This window comes from Dipodomys spectabilis, unplaced genomic scaffold (genome assembly GCF_019054845.1).
Source record: "Dipodomys spectabilis isolate Male_0828 unplaced genomic scaffold, ASM1905484v1 ptg000052l, whole genome shotgun sequence".
Taxonomy (NCBI): Eukaryota; Metazoa; Chordata; class Mammalia; order Rodentia; family Heteromyidae; genus Dipodomys; species Dipodomys spectabilis.
Window position 1 is genome coordinate 1,525,354 of NW_024870729.1, and position 20,728 is coordinate 1,546,081.

At 37.2% G+C, this 20,728-nt stretch overlaps 1 protein-coding gene across 1 annotated transcript in view; it reads left to right on the plus strand.

Annotated features, from left to right (window-relative positions):
* Adam18 (ADAM metallopeptidase domain 18) overlaps positions 1 to 19,664 on the plus strand; it is a 66,920-nt gene extending 47,256 nt beyond the window's left edge. The window contains exons 18-19 of the mRNA XM_042679488.1: positions 7,624 to 7,738; positions 19,507 to 19,664. Of these exons, the coding sequence (XP_042535422.1) occupies positions 7,624 to 7,738; positions 19,507 to 19,664 (273 nt within the window). The remainder of the gene's footprint in view (positions 1 to 7,623; positions 7,739 to 19,506) is intronic.
* Positions 19,665 to 20,728: the final 1,064 nt, after the last annotated feature.

The window sequence follows — 20,728 nt, forward strand, 5'->3', positions numbered from 1 at the left end:
TTATCTTCCATATGTAACTGTAATCCCTCTCTACATCCCCCTTACAATAAAATAAAATTTAAAAAATTCAATTGTATTAATGTGAGAGACAGTCCACCAGGCATTGTTCTCCTAACATATTTCTAAGACAGTGCAAGAGGATTGTAAATATCTAGTCACCATTACCACATTAAACATTTGATTAAATATTTCCAACTGACTGAACACAAGCAGTGGATTTTACTGTTAGCAAAGCCTGTGTGGGATAATTCCTAAAACTAGCAATTGTATCAGTGAAAGGAAGGAAAAATTGAATTTTGGAATTTTGAATATTCTGCAGTTCTTCTGAACTATCTGTCCAGCTTTGATGCTGGCAAGATGATCTGTTGAAATTTATATTACTATATATACTAAAAATACATTATATACATATATGGCATATATAACATATAATATATATATATATATATATATATAATATTTATATGGTGGCAATACAACTAGGACTGCCTGACTCATCAGGAAATTATTTGGATGTTTTTTTACAGAATACTTGTAAAGATGGAAGTAATTAGTGTTAAAATAAAAAGTTAATTCTCCAATCTAAGAAGAGAATTTTAAATTCAAAGTTTTAATGTACAATTGTCTCTAAGTTGTGACTATTTTCATCTCCTCTCCCCCATTGTGAAAGAAAATATTTCAACAATTTACATTTTACTTTAATATTTGCAGAAAATTATTGTGCTGCTTTTCAGATAAAAATAATCCTTACATTTTCAATTTACTAAATGTGCTTTTTTAAATCATGGATCAATGCTTAATTTTAACAGACTCATTTTCTACATTATTTGAATTTATCTTATAACTTTCTCCATTATTCTATTAATTCAGAGAACACTTGTTGAATTTTTAAGTCATAAATCAACCTTCAGTTTCAAGAATAAACTAAACAGATTTGTTTTTTATTTGAGTTTTGCAAATTTAGTTTGGTATAATTATTTATGTTCATGTTTGGTAACTGTTAAACATGTCTTGTAATTAGTATTTTTGATCTGATATTGAAGTTATGCTGTTGCCCTTCTCTTCCTCTTTGTCCTCCTCCTCTTCTTCCTCTTCCTCTTCCTTCTCCACCTCCTCTTCCTTCTTCTCTTTTACTTCTTCCTCCATTTTCTCCTCCTCCTTCTCTTCTTTTTCCATCTCATTCTCCTTTTTCTTTGTAGGACAGGGTCTTGATATATGGCCGCCTGACTGCTGATATTACTGACAGGTACAGCCACACTTGCTGTGTGTACTTCTTCAAAAATATTTCCTTAGTAACTTTCAAAATATAATTGATAAGATACTTTTCCAGAGCAGTTCTTGTGGAAATCTTTTGGTTTCTCACTTGTGTGATATTAGCTATAGAAATGTTTTTTCGAATTTTCCCCCCTTTTTCTCAAAGTGAGGAATTCTCAGTCTATTCCTAATTTGCTGAGACTTTTTATTATATATGGTGCTATATTTTATCAGATTCTTTTTCTTCTGATAAATATAATCACATGATTTTTTCCTTTTTAGTTTATTTATACTATGGGTTACACTGTGTGTGTTTACATTTTTAAAAACTTTGCCTTGTGTACCCAGAATAAATGCCATTTGTTTCTGTTGAATTGCTAGCTTTATAAATTGTTGGAGGGAATTTGCTAACTTTTTCAAAGATTTCTCCACTGTTGGTCTGGAGATTTCCTTTCATGCAATGTCATTGTTTGATTTTGGAATTAAGAGTAAGAAAGGCCTAACAGGATGAGTTTGGGTGTATTATTTATGTTTCTGTTTTCTGAACATGATTGTAGAGAGTTTGGTATGATGTTTCTTTTATATTGGTTTAATTCACCAAAAATATATCTGCTGTTTGTTATTTGTGACACAGAAGTTTATTTATTATTGACTGAGTGAGAAATGTAGATGAGAGGACTGAGTCTAAGTGGTCTCCCATACTTTCATGGGGTTTACCCCTTGGAGACCTATCAGTATCTTGTAGTAAAGACAGGACAACCCTACTCCAAGTCTCTCATCCAGCACAGGGAGAGTATTTATTCTATTTCATGTCATGAATCTGCCTTGAAAATAAATTGTTTCATCAAAGCTTAAGTGATTGGAATCTAACAGATCTTAACTAGAGTAAGGAAAGTACCCAATTCCAGCATGCCCTTCCCTTCAGAAGAAAGGGAAACACACCAACTGAAGCCCACATAGCATTCCATCTGGGGAAGAGAAATGCCCTAGGCAACTCGATTGCCTTTGTGTGGGTAATGGAAATTTCGAATTTAGTCTCCTCTAGCCAGACAACAATCATTGTCATAACTAATAGCTGCTGAGTGCTTGCACCAGATGTATGCAGGCTCTCAGTACATCCTTAAAATAACCTTTAATGGATATTAAGGCACCGAAAGGGCAGGTCACTGCAATCCAGTCACACAGAAATGACGGATGTGAAACCCGACAGCCTGAGTGCAGGACACGGAGGAGACAAGCCTTCTCTAACCAGGAGTTTTGAATTTTCATTTCGGATCTGGTTGGGAGATGTCATGGCAAACAGCCTCTGGAAATGTGTGCAGAAAACCATGGAGAACAGATGCTTCAATAAGTGATGAGTAGAAGTGTGAGAATCCACATGAAATCTAGCCCTGCAGTTTCATAGCGTCTGACTTAGTGGCTTTTTGTGGCAAGTTCCGGGAGCATTCAGCGTGCAAGGTTCAGCAAGAATGCGATATTGGAGAGTGAATTTGGGGGTCGACGCGGGGGGGGGGGGCAGAGAAATCAGGACAGGATGAGATGAGACTGGGCAGGACACAATGAGACTGGGCAGGACACAATGGGGGATGGTCAATTGTTTGTTCAGGTCCAAGGACTCAGACTCCAGTGGTCCAAGAAATGGTTGTACTTCCAGTTACCTCTTGAGTTCAATTGTCGACTCCTACAGGACAGGGCAGAAATAAAGAATGCCTCGCTCGGTATCTTATCCTGACAGATGAGTGAGAGAGGAAATGGGCCAGAAGGAAGGGTGAAGGGCTGAATCCCAGCCTGGCTCAAGCATGCTCATACATGCATGTGTTTAGAGCATCCCGGTGTGGAAGGCCGGCCACTCTAGTATATTTGGCCTGTTGTAAGCGGTGTATGTCAGTTCTGAGCTTGGAGTCATTTTTCCTAAGAAGCCACAGGCAAATAAAGGTGAAAAAGAACTAAAGCCAAAATTGGCTGCGAATAATATCTTGAAAAAACAGATGACTAATTTATTATGATTTCAACAGCTGGAGAGCAAGGGCTGGGGGAAGAAACCAATGAAATAATACAAGATGAAGCCCGGAGCATATGCTCTGCACCCCGTTTCATAATCATACTATTCTTCAGATTTGTGGGAGATACCTCATTCAGATATCTGAGTAAAATGGGACAACTTTACATTTCTATGCTGCTTTATAATTGATAAGATTTTGTTTATTTGATTTTACAAACGTGTAAACTAGACAAAGAATTGTGTGCATAAACCATTTCCAACCAACCATGTGAAAACACATCTTATACTGACAAACTTAATTTATAATAGAATAACTCCCTTTCTTATAAGGACTTAGTTGATGATTTTTTAACCCACCATTTAAGAATTGTTCTAGAGTAAGAGTTACTTATATGTGTTTGATTTTAAAATTCAGTTCATTCTGTATCTCTTTAATTTGTAGTTTAAAACTTACGTGTACCTGGGATATCTTACATTTAATATTTTTATTTTGGCTATACTCTGATGCATTTTACCTGTGTTTACACACACACACACACACACACACAGAGCTTTATTTCCTAATTTTCATTATTTAATCTATTGTGATCATCTTTGCCTCTTATTAATAAATATGCTTATTTCTCTTTATATCTTTAATATTTACTTCTGTTTCTTCTTTATACATTTCCTTTCATTTTCAATAAATCATTAAAAAATTCCTTCTCAATTTGCCATGAAGAAATTATTGGATATAATTTTTGGACACAGTTTGCTTTCACACACCACCTTCTGTTTTTTTTTTGGGGGGGGGGGGGTGATCTGGTCGTGGGCCTGAACTCTGGGCCTGGGCACTGCTCCTCAGCTCTTCAGCTCAAGGCTAGTGCTCTACCACTTGAGTCACAGTGCCACTTCCAGCTTTTTCTGCTTATTTGGTGCTGAGGAATCGAACCCAGGGCCTCATGCATGCAAGACAAGCACTCTACCACTGAGCCACCTTCCTAGCCCATACCACCTTCTTATACCAACCTCTTTTACCTCTAAATTGTTTCGCTTGGCCATTTTGGAATTTGAGGCCTCTAGTGTTCTAACAAATTTGTTTCCTTATTTTGTTTCTTAAAAATTATGTCACTCTGGAAATTAGATTTGTGACTTTAGGTCAAAAGTTCTGTCATGTGATTGTTCTACTTTCACAGGCAGCTTAGGGTTCTCTGATAGCACATTATGCAAAGTGTGGGAGGAAAAATAAATGGGACATAATGGGAGATACACAGTTAGAGACTGTACATATCACAAAAATAAAATGATCTAAATAACTATTTTTGTGGGGCTAAAAAGACCCACAAAAATTGCCTAGAAAATTTGTTTTCCCCCAAACTCTGAAACTCTAATATCATCTCCTGTTACTTTTTCCTATCATGGAGGAGCCTGAGGCTAGCTTCATTGTGTTTACACTGTACAGAACTTTATATGATTACTTTTCTACGTTCTCATTTCCTGGAGATTACAGACATTGCCAATAAGGGTTTAACATTTGTGAGATTTGTCCATTTTTTCCTGTTGGAAAGCCAGCCAGTCTACATGTGTGATCTGAAATGTCAATACTTAATTATTAACTGGTATTATTTCATTCTAACCAACCATCATATTTTAGTGAAATTACAGTGATACCCTTTATTGTTTTATGTCACTGAAATAAATGCATATTGGTTCACAAAAGGATGACAATTGTGGAATAAGCTTAAAATGAAGCACAAAGTTGTATTCAAATTCTTATTTCCTGCACCTGCCAAACCAGGTGCAGTGACTCAAGCCTGTAATCCTATCTACCTGGGAGTCAGAGACTGTGAGGATTGAGATAGAGGACAGGTTGGGCAAAAAGTTTGTTTGATTTCAGCTTAACCAGTAAAAAGCTGGGCACTGCGGCGTTCCAGTCTTGCCACTCAAGGGCAGGAAGATTTTGTTCCAGGTTAGCCCAAGGCACAAATGTGAGATCCTAGTTACAAAACAAAAGACAACCAAACTATTAAAGACAAAAGGACTCAGGGCTTGACTCAGGTTGTAGAGCCTGAGCTCAAACCCCACAAATAAGTCTCTATCTCTTTTTCTGTCTCTATCTCTGTCTCCATCTCTATCTGTCTCTATATTAAACCAGTACAATTAAGAGTCAACCATAGAGGAGATGTATAGAGTAAAACTACCGTGTGGAATTCAAGATTATAATAGTTTGAACACTCTGTTTAATTTCTTTTGATACATAGGACAAAGGGGTTAACAGTTTCAATGAACTTTAAAGCTATTAGTTGAGTATGAGTGTAGGCATAGGGTAATTCTGTAGGATTATTGGACTATCCAGACTATGGAATATTATGAGTACAATTTTTAAACCCTGCAGGTTCTGAGCTGGGGATTGTAGATCAGTGGTAGAATGCTTACCTAGCATGCACAAGACCCTTGGTTTGATCCCCAGTACTAGAAAGAGCAGTGTCAATTCTGCACATTTATACCTACAAGTATGAAAACTTCATGGTATATTATCGGCATTACTTTGGAAAAACCACATCACATCAATATGTTTGTGTCTATTGGCATGTGTGCTTCTAAATACATGTAAGATACACACACATATAATTAAGTAGTTGTACAAAGAGGTTACAAAAAATTCCACAAGCCAGATTTTGAGTAGAGTGCACTTTGATCAATGCCACCCTTTTCATTGTTCTCCCCTATTTTACCCCTTCCACCCCTCCCCTCAAATTACATAGATCAATTTGTACACACTGTACATGAATAAAATGATTGCATTTGCTCATCCTTCCTCACACCTTCCATGTTCCCCCATTCATCTTCCCCCTCACTAAACATGTTGCTTCTTTCTGGTATTCATTTTTAATGCAGTTTATTAGCTGTTAGAAGCATCACAACTTTGGGCTCCTCCCCTAAGTGTGCCATCCTTTAGGCAGTTTGTTTGTGTATATATGCACAAAACCCTGTATATGTTACCATATAGGCTTGTATTTTAGACCTAGCTTCCACAGATGAGAGACAATACGGGTCATTTGTCTCTGTGTGCTGGCTTACGTAACATGATTTTTTCTACATTCATCAATTTCACTGCAAATGACATAACATTCTAATAGATAAGTGAAAATCCATTGTATATATGTATCATATTTTCTTAATCCAGTCATCTATTGTAGAGTACCTGGGCTGTTTCCATAACTTGGTTGTGGAAACTTGGTTCACTTGGTATAGCAGTGAACATGGATGTGCAAATGTCTTTACCATGTCCTGATTTGTAATACTTTGGGTAGATGCCCAAGAATGGTATGGCTGATTAGGTTTTTGAGTGAACTCCAAACTGCCTTCCAGAGTGGTTGCATGAGCTGACATTCTCACCAACAGTGCAATAGGGCTCCTTTTCCTACCTTCCCACCAGCACTGGTTATTGTTTATATTCTCAATGCTGGCCAGTCTTACTCGAGTGAGATGGACTCTTAATTCATATATTTAAAAATTAATATTAAAATATTAAGATGTGAGGTACCAATGATTTGGGAATAATGCTAAAAATAGACTTCTAGTAATGGATAATTTTCCTAATTTTTAAAAAATAGTCACTTTATGTATCCCAGACTGTCCAGGAACTCACTAACCTCCTACCTCACTATGCTGAGTGCTGGGATTAAGAATGTGTGTCACTAATCTGACACACATTTTTGTTTTTTGTTTTTTTTTCTTTTTCATTATTATAAGGTTTATTAGAGGGGACATATCTCCCTGGGAGAGGGACCACAGGGTGTCTGCCCCAATCCAGGTGGCAGGCAGGTCTCATTTTTGTTTTAATGTTAAGTATTAATATTTTATTTTCATATGGTTTTGTTTTGGAAAATATATTTACTTGAAAACAACATTATTGACTAAGTATTGTGAAATGCTATGAAAGAGCTAGGATAAGAAATGTCAGTGTTCATGTTCATTGATATTTGCCTTATCCCCATAACAGAAAATAGAGTGCACATAGAAAATGTCCAAAGTATGATCAAAGTTGTTTCCAAAATAAGTAAAGAAGACAATATTGTGAAAACATTTAAATTTCTCTCTGTGGATGCAAAGCACATAACCTTATTTAATGTCATTTTTTAAAAATTATTGGAGAAGATAAAAATCTTACTAAAATAGTCAATATATAGATGCTAAAAATATATTATCCTGTTGCCAGTTGATATTGTTGAGATTGTCACTACTTTTCCCTAACCCATTTCCTATAATGTATAGTAATAAACATGAAAAATATGAAAAAATAACTTCCTCTGGGTAAGTCAGGCATTTATATCAGAAAGAGATACTAAAACATGTCAAAGTGACCAAATATTTTTTGGTTTCAGATATGCAATAATTTGGGGAATTGCCACTGCTTTCCTGGCCATCGGCCTCCAGACTGTGAGCTCCAGATTGGCTCACCAGGGGGCAGTGTCGATGATGGAAATGTGCAGAAATCTGGTCAGTATTGAAAGCAAAATAGAATTTTGTTTTCTGTGGAGCAGAGTAAAGAAATCTAGTTCTAGTCAAATCTAGTCAATCATTCATGCTGTGACTAGTTCAAAGAGTTATTGTGAATAATAGTGCTATTTAAATGATTATACAATATTGGTTATCAGATTTTTCTGAAACATTCAACTGTAATCAATCTAGTAAAATAAGCTAAAATAATATACTGCCTTTAAGTTTCAAGAAATGTCAAGAAGTCTATGTAGAACATATATGTAGAATTGAAAATTATGTATAAAATAATGAAAACTACATGCATTATTTGTACTACACATTATAATAAATTGTAGATTATTAAAAAGAAACTAGCTGGATATTGATATGTCTGTGTTGCTAACTACCCAAGAGGCTGAGATAAGTAGGATCACAGTTCAAAGCCAACCTAGACAGAAGAGTTCTTGAGACTCCATCTTAGAATATCTCACAGAAAGCCAGGCTGGAGGTGACGCTTAAGTGATAGAGTACAAGTCTAGGAATTGTGAGTCCTTGAGCACAAACTCTAGTACTGGGGGGGGGGGGGGGGAATCAACTGTACACTATGAATGACGTTTTCAGAAAAACAAAGTATATTAGGAAAAATAGTAAATAACATTTTGAGTGATGGGGTACATATTGATACTTTCTCCTATGGAGGAAGGCAAGATCACAGCTATTAGTTGATTTAAGGAATGTATATTTTATTTGGCACCCAGAGAAATAACAAAATTGGGTGCTAGTGGCTCATGCCTGTAATCCTAGCTATATGCAAGAGGCTGAGGTCTGAGGATCATGGTTCAAAGCCAGCCCACACAGAAAAGTCTGTTATCTCTTATCTCCAGAAACCTCAGAAAAAGCAAGAAGTGGTGTTGTGGCTCAAGTGATAGAGTGCTAGCCTTGAGCAAAAGAAGCTCAGGGGCAGTGTCCAGACCAAGCTCAAGCCCCAGGACCAGCACACACACACACACACAAAATTGTGATTCCATTTCAAAAAGTCTACATATGCAATAAGATGGAAGAATATGGAAGTTTCATAATGTCAGCCTGAATGAAGTTAGGTTATTTAGAATGCAATGTCCTTGATTAGAAAGTCCTGAAGTAAACAATGGAATGCAAATAAGTTACTTCATAGTATTAGAAATTTGTAAGAAACAATGAAAAAAGGGTGCTTCTCAATTATATATGAAACCTGGGGACAATGGCTGAGGATGGGATCCAGATTCCCATGAAAGAATCAGCATGGGTAGAGCATCAATATCATCAGTTTAATTTTATATAAAGGAGTTAATTATCTGATAGTGAAGATGTCATTGGACATTTGACAAAGGTGTTTGTAAGTTATTAGGTATTGCACGCATTGACAAACCAGAGTGTGTAGTTAATCTGTGTAACAAAGCAGTCCATTGTATAGTAAAAGTGATGTACAGTAAGAGCAACGGCTAGAAGTTCAAGAAGCAACAGTATTTTGGAAGCAAAATCTCTGAGATAATTGCTAATTCTTGAAAAATAAACCCTGAGAAATGGACCTTCATTTCCAGCCATGATAGAATAATAAGAAAAAAAATTGCATGAATATTTGTCAACAAGTAAGAGTATGAGTATTTCAGTATATACTATGTGGGATGTAAACTACATAAGTTGTGGGCAAAGATGGGGGGGCACTGGGGGAAATGAAGGAAAGGGTGACATTGTCCAAAAATAGAAATATACTCATTATCTGATTTATGAAATGATAATCCTTCTGTATACCTTAATAACAATAAAATTATAATTTAAAAACCCAGAGTATAAAAATGTGATCTTTGAGAAATAAATGACAGGTGTGAGACAATGTCCACTGTTATTGTATGTATGTGATGAAAGATTCAGGAGAGAAAGAGGGAGATAATTTACAGAAAAGATTTTTTGTTGTTGTTGTGGGGCTTGAAATCTGGGCCTGGGCGCTGTCCTCAGCTCTTCTGCTCAAGGCGAGAAATCTACCTCTTCAGCCACAGCGTCACTTCCAGTTTTCTTAGTGGTTTATTGGAGAGAAGAGTCTTATGGACATTCTTGTCTGGGCTGGCTTTGAACCGTGATCTTCAGATCTCAGCCTCCTGAGTAGCTAGGATTACAGGCGTGAGCACCAGCACCCCGCAGAAAAGATTTTTTTCTTTAGTTTTTTTTTTTTAAATTGTGAAAATACTTTACAGAGGAGTTAAAATTACCTGGGCAAGATAAGGAGTACATTTCCTATAAAGCATTATAGCCTCCTCCTTTGTTTCCCCTTCCCATCTCTTCCCATCCTCTCCCCAATCCCCACCCAATTCCCCCCCACCAAAGTTGTAAAGTTCGTTTTCAACATAACGACTTGTACATCTCATTGTTGCAATGGGTCCACCTGTATCCCTATTTAAACGATTTGTTTTTTTCCCTTCCCCTCCACAAATTATACCAACATCAAATACAGTGAAAGCAGGGGTTATACCATGGGGGAGGGACATACAAAGCAACAAAGAAATCATCTTATAAATGTGTTAGAAACAATTGCATGAAAGAAAAAAAAACATTTGAATACATATCTTAGGGTTCATTTTCCTAACATCACCTTATCTGACATTTTCTGCTTGATTCATACAAATACTAGTTATTGCAAATAAGGGAAACCATGGGACCTATGTTTCTTTGGGCCTGGCTTACTTCACTTAATATAAATTTTTCCAAGTCTTTCCATTTCCTAACAAATGGGGCAATGTCATTCTTTTTGATGGAGGCATAGAATTCCATTGTGTGTATATATACCACATTTTCTTGATCCATTCATCTACTGAGGGGCATCTGGGTTGGTTCCATATCTTAGTTATGGTAAATAATGCTGCAATAAACATAGTCGTGCTGGTAGCTTTAGTGTGGTCTTGTTTGTGAACATTGGGGTAAATGCCCAAAAGTGGGATTGCTGGGTCATAGGGGAAACTCTGTGTGGAGTCCTTTGAGGAACCTCCATACTGCTTTCCGAAGTGGTTGAACAAGTTTACACTCCCACCAACAATGCAGTAAGGTTCCCTTTTGTCCACATCCCCTTCAGCATCTGTTGTTATTAGAGTTCTTGATTCTAGTCATTCTAACTGGGGTGAGGCGGTATCTCAATGTTGTTTTGATTTGCATTTCTTTTATGGCTAGGGAGGTTGAGCATTTCTTCATGTGTCTATTGGCCATCCTTCTTTCCTCTTCAGAGAAGTTTCTCTTTAAGTCTTTAGCCCACTTGTTTATTGGGCAGTTGTTTCTTTGAAGATTTGTTGTTGAGGGATTTAATTTTTGAGTTCCAGATATATTTTAGATATGAGACCCTTGTCCGTTGTATGGCTAGTGAAGATCTTCTCCCAATCCATGGGCTTTCCATTGATCTTGCTAGCTATGTCCTTTGCCATGCAGAAGCTCTGCAATTTCATGCAATACCATTTGTCCAACCTTTCTTTGATTTCTTGTGTTTCTGGGTCTCTATTAAGAAAATTTTGGCCTGTCCCAAGGAGACCTAGGATTTCTCCTATTCCATCTTGTAATGTTTTCAGAGTGTCTTCTTTGACTCCGAAGTCTTTGATCCATTTGGATTTGATTCTGGTGCAGGGTGATATATAAGGTTCTAGCTTTAGTTTTCTACAACTTTTTTACCAATTTTGCCAGCACCATTTACTGAAGAGGATGTCTTTCTTCCATTCTATTTTTTAGCTCCCTTATCGAGGATTAGATGGCTATAGGTCTGTATGTTCACTTATGGGTTTTCAATTCTATTCCATTGGTCTGTTCTTGTGCCAGTACCAAGCTGTTTTGATTACTATGGCTTTGTAGTAGAGTTTGAAATTTAGAATTGATATTCCTCCAGCACTGTTCTTTCTATTGAGGATCGTTTTTGCTATTCGGGGTCCTTTATTGTTCCATATGAATTTTTGGATTACTTCTTCTATTTCCTTAAAGAATGAAGTTGGAATATTGATAGGTATCGCATTGAATTTGTAGATAGCTTGGGAAGTATTGCCATTTTCACGATGTTGATCTTTCCAATCCAGGAGCATGGGAGGTTTTGCCACTTTCTAAGTTCTGTTTTGATTTCCTTTTTCAAGTTTTTAAAGTTTTCATCATAGAGGTCCTTCACTTCTTTAGTTAATTCCTAGTTATTTTATTTTTTGTGGGGCTATTACGAATGGAGTTGCTTTCTTAATTTCAGCCACACTTTTCTCATTGTTGGCAACAGAAAAGACATTGACTTATAAGGGTTAATTTTATACCCTGCTACTTTGCCAAAGTTTTGAATCAGCTTGAGTAATTTGGGAGTGGAGTCTGTGAGATTCTTTAAATGCAGGATTATGTCATCTGCAAAGAGGGAGAGTTTTACTTCTTTCCCTATTTGGATCCCCTTTATGTTTTCATCTTGTCTTATTGCTGTAGCTAGACATTCTAATACTAGATTGAAGAGAAGTGGAGCGAGTGGACATTCTTGTCTCGTTCCTGAGTTAAGAGGAAATGGCTTTAGTTTTTCACCACTAAGTATAATGCTGGCTGTCGGTTTGTCATATACAGCCTTTATTGTATTGAGGAATGTTCCATGGATTCCTAATTTTTCTAGAACTTCATCATAAAGGGGTGTTGGATCTTGTCAAATGCTTTTTCTGCATCTATTGAGATAACCTTGTGGTTCTTATCCTTGCTCCTGTTGATGTGATGAATTATATTAATTGATTTGCGTATATTGTACCAGCTTTTCATACCTAAAATGAACCCTGTTTCATCGTGGTGTATGATTTTTTTGATAAATTGTTGAAATCGATTGGCCAATATTTTGTTGAGAAGTTTTGCATCAATGTTCATCTCCTTCTTTGATGAGTCCCTGCCTGGTTTTGGGATGAGGGTAATGATGGTTTCTTAGAATGAGTTTGGTAATGAACTTTCTCTTTCAATTTCATTGAGTTGGAGGAGTATTGGTGTGAACTCTGCTTTGAAGGCCTTATAGAATTCCTCTGTAAAACCATCTGGTCTTGGGCTTTTCTTAAATGGGAGGTCTCTTATTGCTGTTTCTATTTCAATACTTGATATGGGCCTGTTAAGATGGTTTAACTCATCTTGGTTTAGTTTTGGCATGTCAATATTTGCTAGGACTAGGTCCATTTCTACCAGGTTCTCAAACTTATTATCATAAAGTTTTGAGAAGTGTTCCCTTATAATGTTCTGAATCTTGGTTGTTTCTGTGGTGATGCTTCCCTTCTCATCTCTGAGTTTATTTATTTGGGTGTGTTCTCTTTTTCTGATAAGATTTGCTAAGGGTCTGTCAATTTTGTTAATTTTTTAAAGAACCAACTCTTTGTTTTGTTGATTCTTTCTATGGTTTTTTGGATTCTAATTCATTTAATTCTGATTTAATTTTAATTATTTCTTTCTGTCTACTGGATTGAGGTTTATCTTGCTGCTCTTTTTCAAGGAGCCTCAGATGTCTCATGAAATTGCTGATTTCAGATCTCTCCAATTTGTTGATGTAGGAACTCAGAGCTATTAACTTGCCCCTGAGTACTGCCTTTGCTGTGTCCCAGAGGAGCTGGTAATTTGTTCATTTTTGTTGAATATCATGAACATTTGAATTTCCTTTCTAATCTCGTCCATGACCCACTCGTGATTCAGAAGTGTGTTGTTCAGCCTCCATGTGTTACAGGATTTTCTTTGCTGGCTTTTGGTGTTGAGTTCTAATTTTATTCCCTTGTGGTCTGAGATAATGCAAGGTATAACTTCAATGTTTCTGAATTTGGACCAGTTTGCTTTGTGGCCTAAAATGTGGCCTATTTTGGAAAATGTTCCATGTCCTGCTGAGAAAAACATGTATTCTGATGATGCTGGGTGAAATATTCAGTAAATGTCTGTTAAATCTAGTTGATCTATGCAGCTGTTTAGATCTGCGGTTTCTATGTTGAGTTTTTGCTGAATTGATCTATATAGTGGGGAAAGTGGTGTGTTAAAGTCCCCAACAATTAATGTCTTTGGATCTATGTGGGATTTGAGGGAAAATAGTGTTTCTTGGATAAATTTGGGTGCTCCGTTGTTTGGCGAATAGATATTTAGAATTGTAATATCATCCTGAAGGAGAAATCCCTTAATTAGAATGTAGTGACCTTCTTTACCTCTTCTCACAAATTTTAATTTGTAGTCTATTTTAGCTGATATTAGGATTGCAACTCCTGCCTGTTTAAGGGGACAATTTGCTTGGTAGACTTTGTTCCAGCCTTTTACATTGAAAATGTGTTTGTTTTTATGGGCAAGATGTGACTCCTGAAGGCAGCAGATAGAAGGATCTTGCTTTTTAATCCAACTAGACAATCTATGTCGCTTAATTGGAGAGTTAAGTCCGTTAATGTTTACAAATAGGACTGAGAGGTATTTGGGAGTTCCTGCCATTTTATCCTTCTTGGGGACTGCTGCAACTGGGTTCTTCCTATGGTTGTTGGATTCTCAGTTTGGGTGCGGTTTCTTGGCCTTTATTTTGGTCTTGTTGGTTTTCTATGTGTAGGACATCTTTAAGAATCTTTTGTAGGGGTGGTTTGGTAGAGATATATTGTTTCAATTTTTCTTTGCTATGGAAGGTTTTTAGTTGACCTTTGGTTACGAAGGAGAGTCTAGCTGGGTACAGTATTCTTGGTTGATAGTTGTTTGTTTTTAGGGCATGGCATACATCATTCCAGGCTCTTCTTGCTTTGACTGTCTCTGCTGAGAAATCTGAGGTGATTCTAATTGGTTTCCTTTTATAGGTAATTAATCTTTTCTCCTTGACAGCTTTAAGGATCTTTTCCTTGGTCCATGTTCATCCTGTGCGGATTATAATGTGATGGTGGGATGTCCCGTTCTGTTCCGGTCTATTTGGAGTTCTAAAAGCTTCTTGTATCTGAATAGGCCTATCTTTTTGCATGTTTGGGAAGTTCTCTGCTAGGATCCTGTTAAACAAATTTCCTAGACCATTAACTTCTGTCTCTAGGTGCTCCTCTACACCCATTATCCTCAGATTAAGCCTTTTGATGGTGTCTTCCATGTGTTGAATAGATCTATCATATTTCTTGGATTTGTCTTGGATGATTGTATGTTCTTTCTCTATAATATCTTTAATATCCCTGAAATTCGATCTTCTGCATGGTCTAACTTACTGTCAAGACTTTCTACTTTGTTTTTTATTTCTTTTCCTTCTAGTTGGTTAGCTTTGATGGCTTCAAATTCTTTGTTGGAGCTTTGTTTTAGATCTTGTATGAACTTCTTTACTTCTCAAACTTAGTTGGTTGGTTATTGTTTCCTTGGACTACGATTCTTTCTGTTCAGCATTTCCTTTGTGGCCTCCCTGACTTCTTTCAGCCTTTAGTGATCTTTGTGTATTCTCACCCTGCTCTCTCAATTCCTGTATTACTCTTTGATTAGCTTTCTAACATTCATGCCATTCCTGTAGTTCTCTTTGAGTATTCTCAGTCTGCTCACGCCATTCCTGACTTTCTCTTTGTCTGTTCTTGGCCAGCTCCTGCAATTTCTGTCTCTCTTTGACTGATCTCAGCCTGCTCATGACATTCCTTTATTTCTCTCTGAGTGTTCTCAAGCTGCTCATGCAATTTCTGTATCAATCTTTGAGTAGCTTCCTCACGTTCATGATATTCCTGTATTGACCTTTGGTTTGCATCCTCTCTCTCCCTATTACGCTCACACAGAGTCCTTTGCAGGTTTTCAATCTTTTCATTTACCAATCTTTTCATGTTTTCCAATAGTGTTTGAAGAGCCTTTTGGGAACTCTCCTCTGGATTATTCATTATCTGTCCTGTCCCCTGATTATCATGAATGGGAGTTGAGATACCCAGACTTGCCATTTTTCTTGTGTTTTTCCAGTTGCTCTGCCCATTTGGGATGAAAGTAACACCAGTTTTGTGCTAGAACACTATCTTAAGGCAAGCATCAACCAAAGTCTGTAGTTGCACAGTCAAAAGTCTGCAGATACAATCTAGTTCAACAGATACATCTATTCAACATCAAACAACTATATATTAATGGGCTATGAACCGCAAAGAAGAATTTGGAAGACCAGAAATTATTAGGGTTAGGGGAGATGTGGGTAAAAATAAGAATAGAGGGCTGTGGAAAGGCAGAGGGAGATTTAACTAAGTCCTAATCTCAAAGTGGGAAATAGGTTGGATAGAATGATAGTGGAGAGAGAGAAAAAAAGAAGAAAGAGATAGAAAAAAAGAGACGAAAAAATAAAAAAACAATTAAAAATTAAAAAGTGAAGCACTTGAAAATTATGCAAATTAAAAGCATAATATTCAGAGAAGAATGTCTATATGATAAGAGAAAGGGATGGATAGATAGGAGACATAAAAAACTTAAAAATAAAAATGCTTAAAATATTATATAGTTATAAAGAGGTAGTACTGGTATTAAGGAATTTAAGTCTAAGAGGTTTTGAATTGAGTAATAAATTTCTGGATTAAGTGTGTACACAATGGGGGATAAGGTCTAATAATCGACTATGGGTATATCTGAGGATGAGGAGAAGAGCAATTAAGTCATGCAAAGAAGAAAGAGAAGAAAAAGTGAAAACAATGAGAAGGAAAGAAAAAGGGGTCAAAAGGTCAGTAGAGCTAAACAAAAAAAAATTATGAAAAGCAAAAAAAAGCACACACACACACACATATCCCTAAAATAAAAATTATAAAATTACAAGTGGAAAAAAAGTTAATGGAAAACAAATTTTTTAAAAGTTAAAAATTAAAAAAAGTTTTAGAAAATTTTTTTTATAAAAGGTACAAAAAAAAGAGTTCTTTGATTTTTTTGGGGGGGATGGGAATATCCTGTATCTTCCTTGTGTCCATAACCAGTCTCTTGTTGGAGAGTTTGGTCTGTTGTGGTGTTTGATTATCCTGTGGATTGTTTGGTTTCTTAAGTCAGTTTGTTTGAGCAGGCAGAAAAATGCTCTGCTTTACCCAGGATTGTGTGCTCCCAGGTTAGTTCAATGGGAGGGAGATCTGCTTTGAGTATCACAAAAGAGGGAGATGGCTGTTTCCTCAGTTTGGAGATGCTGTGTTGAGGCCTGGTTATGGGTAGAGTTGAGACCTTTCAGCAAACAGTAGCTTTTCTCTCAGAGGATAGCTTCTGAGACACTCACAGAGCCCAGCCTAGAGCCATTCTCAAGGTTTATGTTTACTGAATTTCAATTGATTGTCAAGGGAGGGGCAGCCTCTGGCTCTGTTTACCCAGTGAAGAAAGCCACTCCTGGGGCTGGTGGCTTGGGCTGGGTGACTTTTCCCTGGGTGGAGCTGAGCCTGGCAGGTAAGGTTAGGTTCCTATGACCTGCTAAATGGCTCTTTTGTTTTCTTCCAAGGCCTGAGTTGGAGCTAGCTGCTCAGCCAGGCCTTTGTCAATATCAAAGATGGAGATCTCTGGTAGTGGGAGGTGAGGGGGTGGCCTTCCCTCCTCTTCTCCCTGAGAAGGAGTGAAGATGTCAGGCTTCTACACACTCTGGAGTCTTGGTTCTTGGGTTGTCTCTGGTCTGCGAACTGTAGGATGAAGATGTCTGCTCCTTGTCGGTTCTTGCTTGTGTTGAGTAGAATCCACTTGCCCGCTATGTCTGGCACCTTTGTCCCAGACTCTCTGTGTTGCAGGTATGGCAGCTACAGCCGCTGCTGCTGCCGCTGCAGCCACAGCCAAGGCTGCTGGCAAGTGCTCAGATCTGTCTCCTTGCCTGGATTTTCCCTCTCTGGCCTAACTCTCTGTACTGTGATGGCACATTGGTGTGATTCTCTGTTCACTAGAGCACTAAAACTGCTTTCTATGGGAGAGCTTGTTTAGCCTCCAGCTTCTCCTCTGCCATCTTCCCGGAACTCCCAGAAAAGATATTTTTTAAATGATGGTCCCAGGTGGGACTCAGTGGCTCACAGTTCTAATCCGACCTTCCCAGGAGGTTGAGATCTGAGGACTGAGGTTCTAAGCCAGCCCAAGCAGGATAAAGAGTCTTTGAAACTCTTTATCTCCAAATAACAAGCAAAAAGTGGGAAGTGAAGCTGTGGCTCCATGTGGTAGAGCATCAGCCTGGATCAAGGAAGCTAAAAGACTGATCCCAGGCTTTGAATTCAAGTCACAATAGCAGTATAAAAAAGTGTAAAGATAGAAATATTTTATACAACTGGGCAACAACGTTTATGATTTAAGCAGTGTTATTACAAAAGTCAAAAACATTCAACAAACTTAGAAGTTTTATGAAGCAAAAATGTCACAATAGGCCAAAGAAATTTTGTTATAATCTCAGTGCCACCTAAGTGTAGTGTTTACAAATCCCTGGGTGTGTGGAGTCACTGGCCTTTATCATGCAGACTGGCCCAGAGCAAGTGTCCTGAGTGCTATTCATGGCAATTGTTTGCATGGATGGGTCTTTTAATACCATATTTTTCCTGTACATTTTCTATGTTTAGCTACACACTTACCATTTTATTAGTCACTTGTATTATTTAACACACTTAACTTATAGTTGAGGAGTACTAGCTGACAGGGCATAGCCCAGATGTATAATGGGCTATGCCCTACAGGGCTGTGTAAGCATGCTTACACAATGAGCAACAATGAAGTCAGCTATTGGTGCATTTCTAAGAAGGTAGCTCAGTCACTAAAGATACATGACTCTATATTGGAAGTCTTGTATCTTCCTGGTACAAGGACATTTTCTATCTTTAGGTAAAGATTTTCCTTTGTATTATGTAACATTGTATCTCACAAGATAAACATCTGTCAAATCTCAGTGGGTGGTGAGGTGAAATGTTTGCATTTCCTTGTATGTGAGGAATGACTCCATACATGGGAAAATGACCCAATAATGTGGCAACAGAGACTCTCATGATTATTAGTGGGAATGGAATCGTTATCACACTTTAAAAAGTTACTGGAAATGCTTGATAAAAATGCACTTAATCATCTGCCAAGAGCAAGATTTACTACTCTCCAATATGCATCCATCAAAAGGGAAATGTACAGACAGACACACAGACATATTTAGATATAGGTTCCAGTATAGGAATAAGTAAACGCTTTTTCTAGATGCATTAATATTAAGATTATATAAAAAGACATAATTCATTTGAAAAATTGTTTCCTCCAAGCAGAGGAATTGTGATTTAGCAAGGGAATGACTAAAATACATTTTTTCTAAAATTTTAACATTAGCCTTACTAATGTATTAAGTATCACATTATCAATGCTACACTGAGGTGAAGCAAACAGCACTCAAAACACAAATACAAAGCCAGTGCCAGTGGCTCAAGCCTGTAATCCTAGCTACTCAGGAGATTGAAATCTGAGGACTGTGGTTCAAAGCCAGCCGGGGCTCCAATGGCAGTGAGACTCTTGTCTCCAATTAACCACCAGAAAAACAGAAGTGGCACTGTGGCGCCAGTGGAGAACATTAGCCTTGAGCTCAGGGAGAGTGTTCAGGCCCAGAGTTTAAGACCCACACTACCACCACCACCACCACCACCAACAAAACAGAAAAAAAACCCATATGAATACAACACCATAGTACTTAAACACATATGCATAAAAGATAAACAGGAAATCAATGACAAACATATCACTGTGGTTACAGAGTTCTGAGTTTATTGTTTATTTTCCTTTTAACAGCTTATGATGCATTGCAATTTTGATTATCTATATAATTACAGTGAAAATATTAAAATTTAAGTTTCCAATAAAATTTTTCTCTGATGTTTTATTTGCAGATGTATTTTTAATTAAAAAAGGCTTCAGTAAGCATCGGGACAACTGGCTCATTCTGAGCTTCTACATTTTCCTGCCATTCTTCATAACTTTTGCCATTATGATCATGAAGAGACATGAAGCAAGAAAAATCATGCAGCAGAGGGAACACAGAGTATGAGGGATAATTAGAACTCATGTGGTTAAATGGCTATGGACAGCTGTCACCAATGCCTTCCTCCATTAAAACATGTTACTTCACTCCTAAATATGCACCATCTAAATTTAATGTAAATGGTGCTCCTACTATTTTCCTAGAATTTGTTGTTAATATCTTGGGAAAAGTAAAAAAAAAATTGTTTTCCCTGGAACATTTTTTGATAAGTGTGCCTCATCGTATTGAGAACTTAGTAAGTCAGAGAAGAAATATCCAATGAATCATTTTAGCTAGTTTCCTTCACTTAGATATAAATGTAATGAGTTGATTTCCTTTAAGAGAAAAAGTTTCCCAATCTAGGAATCTATTAAAACTTTTATTATTAACCAATTATTTTAATTTCATAATTCTTCTATCTCTGCCCAAAATACTATAAAAATGTCTTGCTTCCAAATTCTTCTGAAATTATATTCTGATTTTCTGTAGGTTTTTGCATGCTGTCCTTAATACATGAAGGCAATACATTCTCATATAAGTCCCTAATAAACTACAGTATCACTGTCACAGTCCATTCTCTATTGTTAGAATTAAATTCCACTGATGGAATAATGTATAAAGAATAAAAATTTCTGGGTGCTGGTAGGTGGTTTGTGCCTGTAATCCTAACTACCCATGAGAATGAAATCTGAGAAGAACCAGCATAGGCAGGAATGAAACCAGACTAGGCAGGAAAAGTCTATGATACTCTTATCTCTAATTAACCACCAAAAAGCCATAAGTGGAGCTGTGGCTCAAAGTGATAGAGCACTACTTTTAGTATAAAAGCTCAGGGGCAGCACCCAAGCCCCGAGTTCAAGATCCAGAACTGGAATACACACAAATAATAAAAGTTAATTCTTCTCATAGCTCTGGAGATTGGGGGTGGAGGGGGGAAGGGATAGAGGAAGTGTATCCCAAAGTTGAGAGGTTCCTAGTCGTGAATTCCTTCTTGCTGAAAGAGATTCCAAAGTGTCCAGAAGTGGCCCAGGACATTGAAAGACAAAAAAATGCATCAGAGGGACAAAGCCCAACTATTTTATACAGACCCT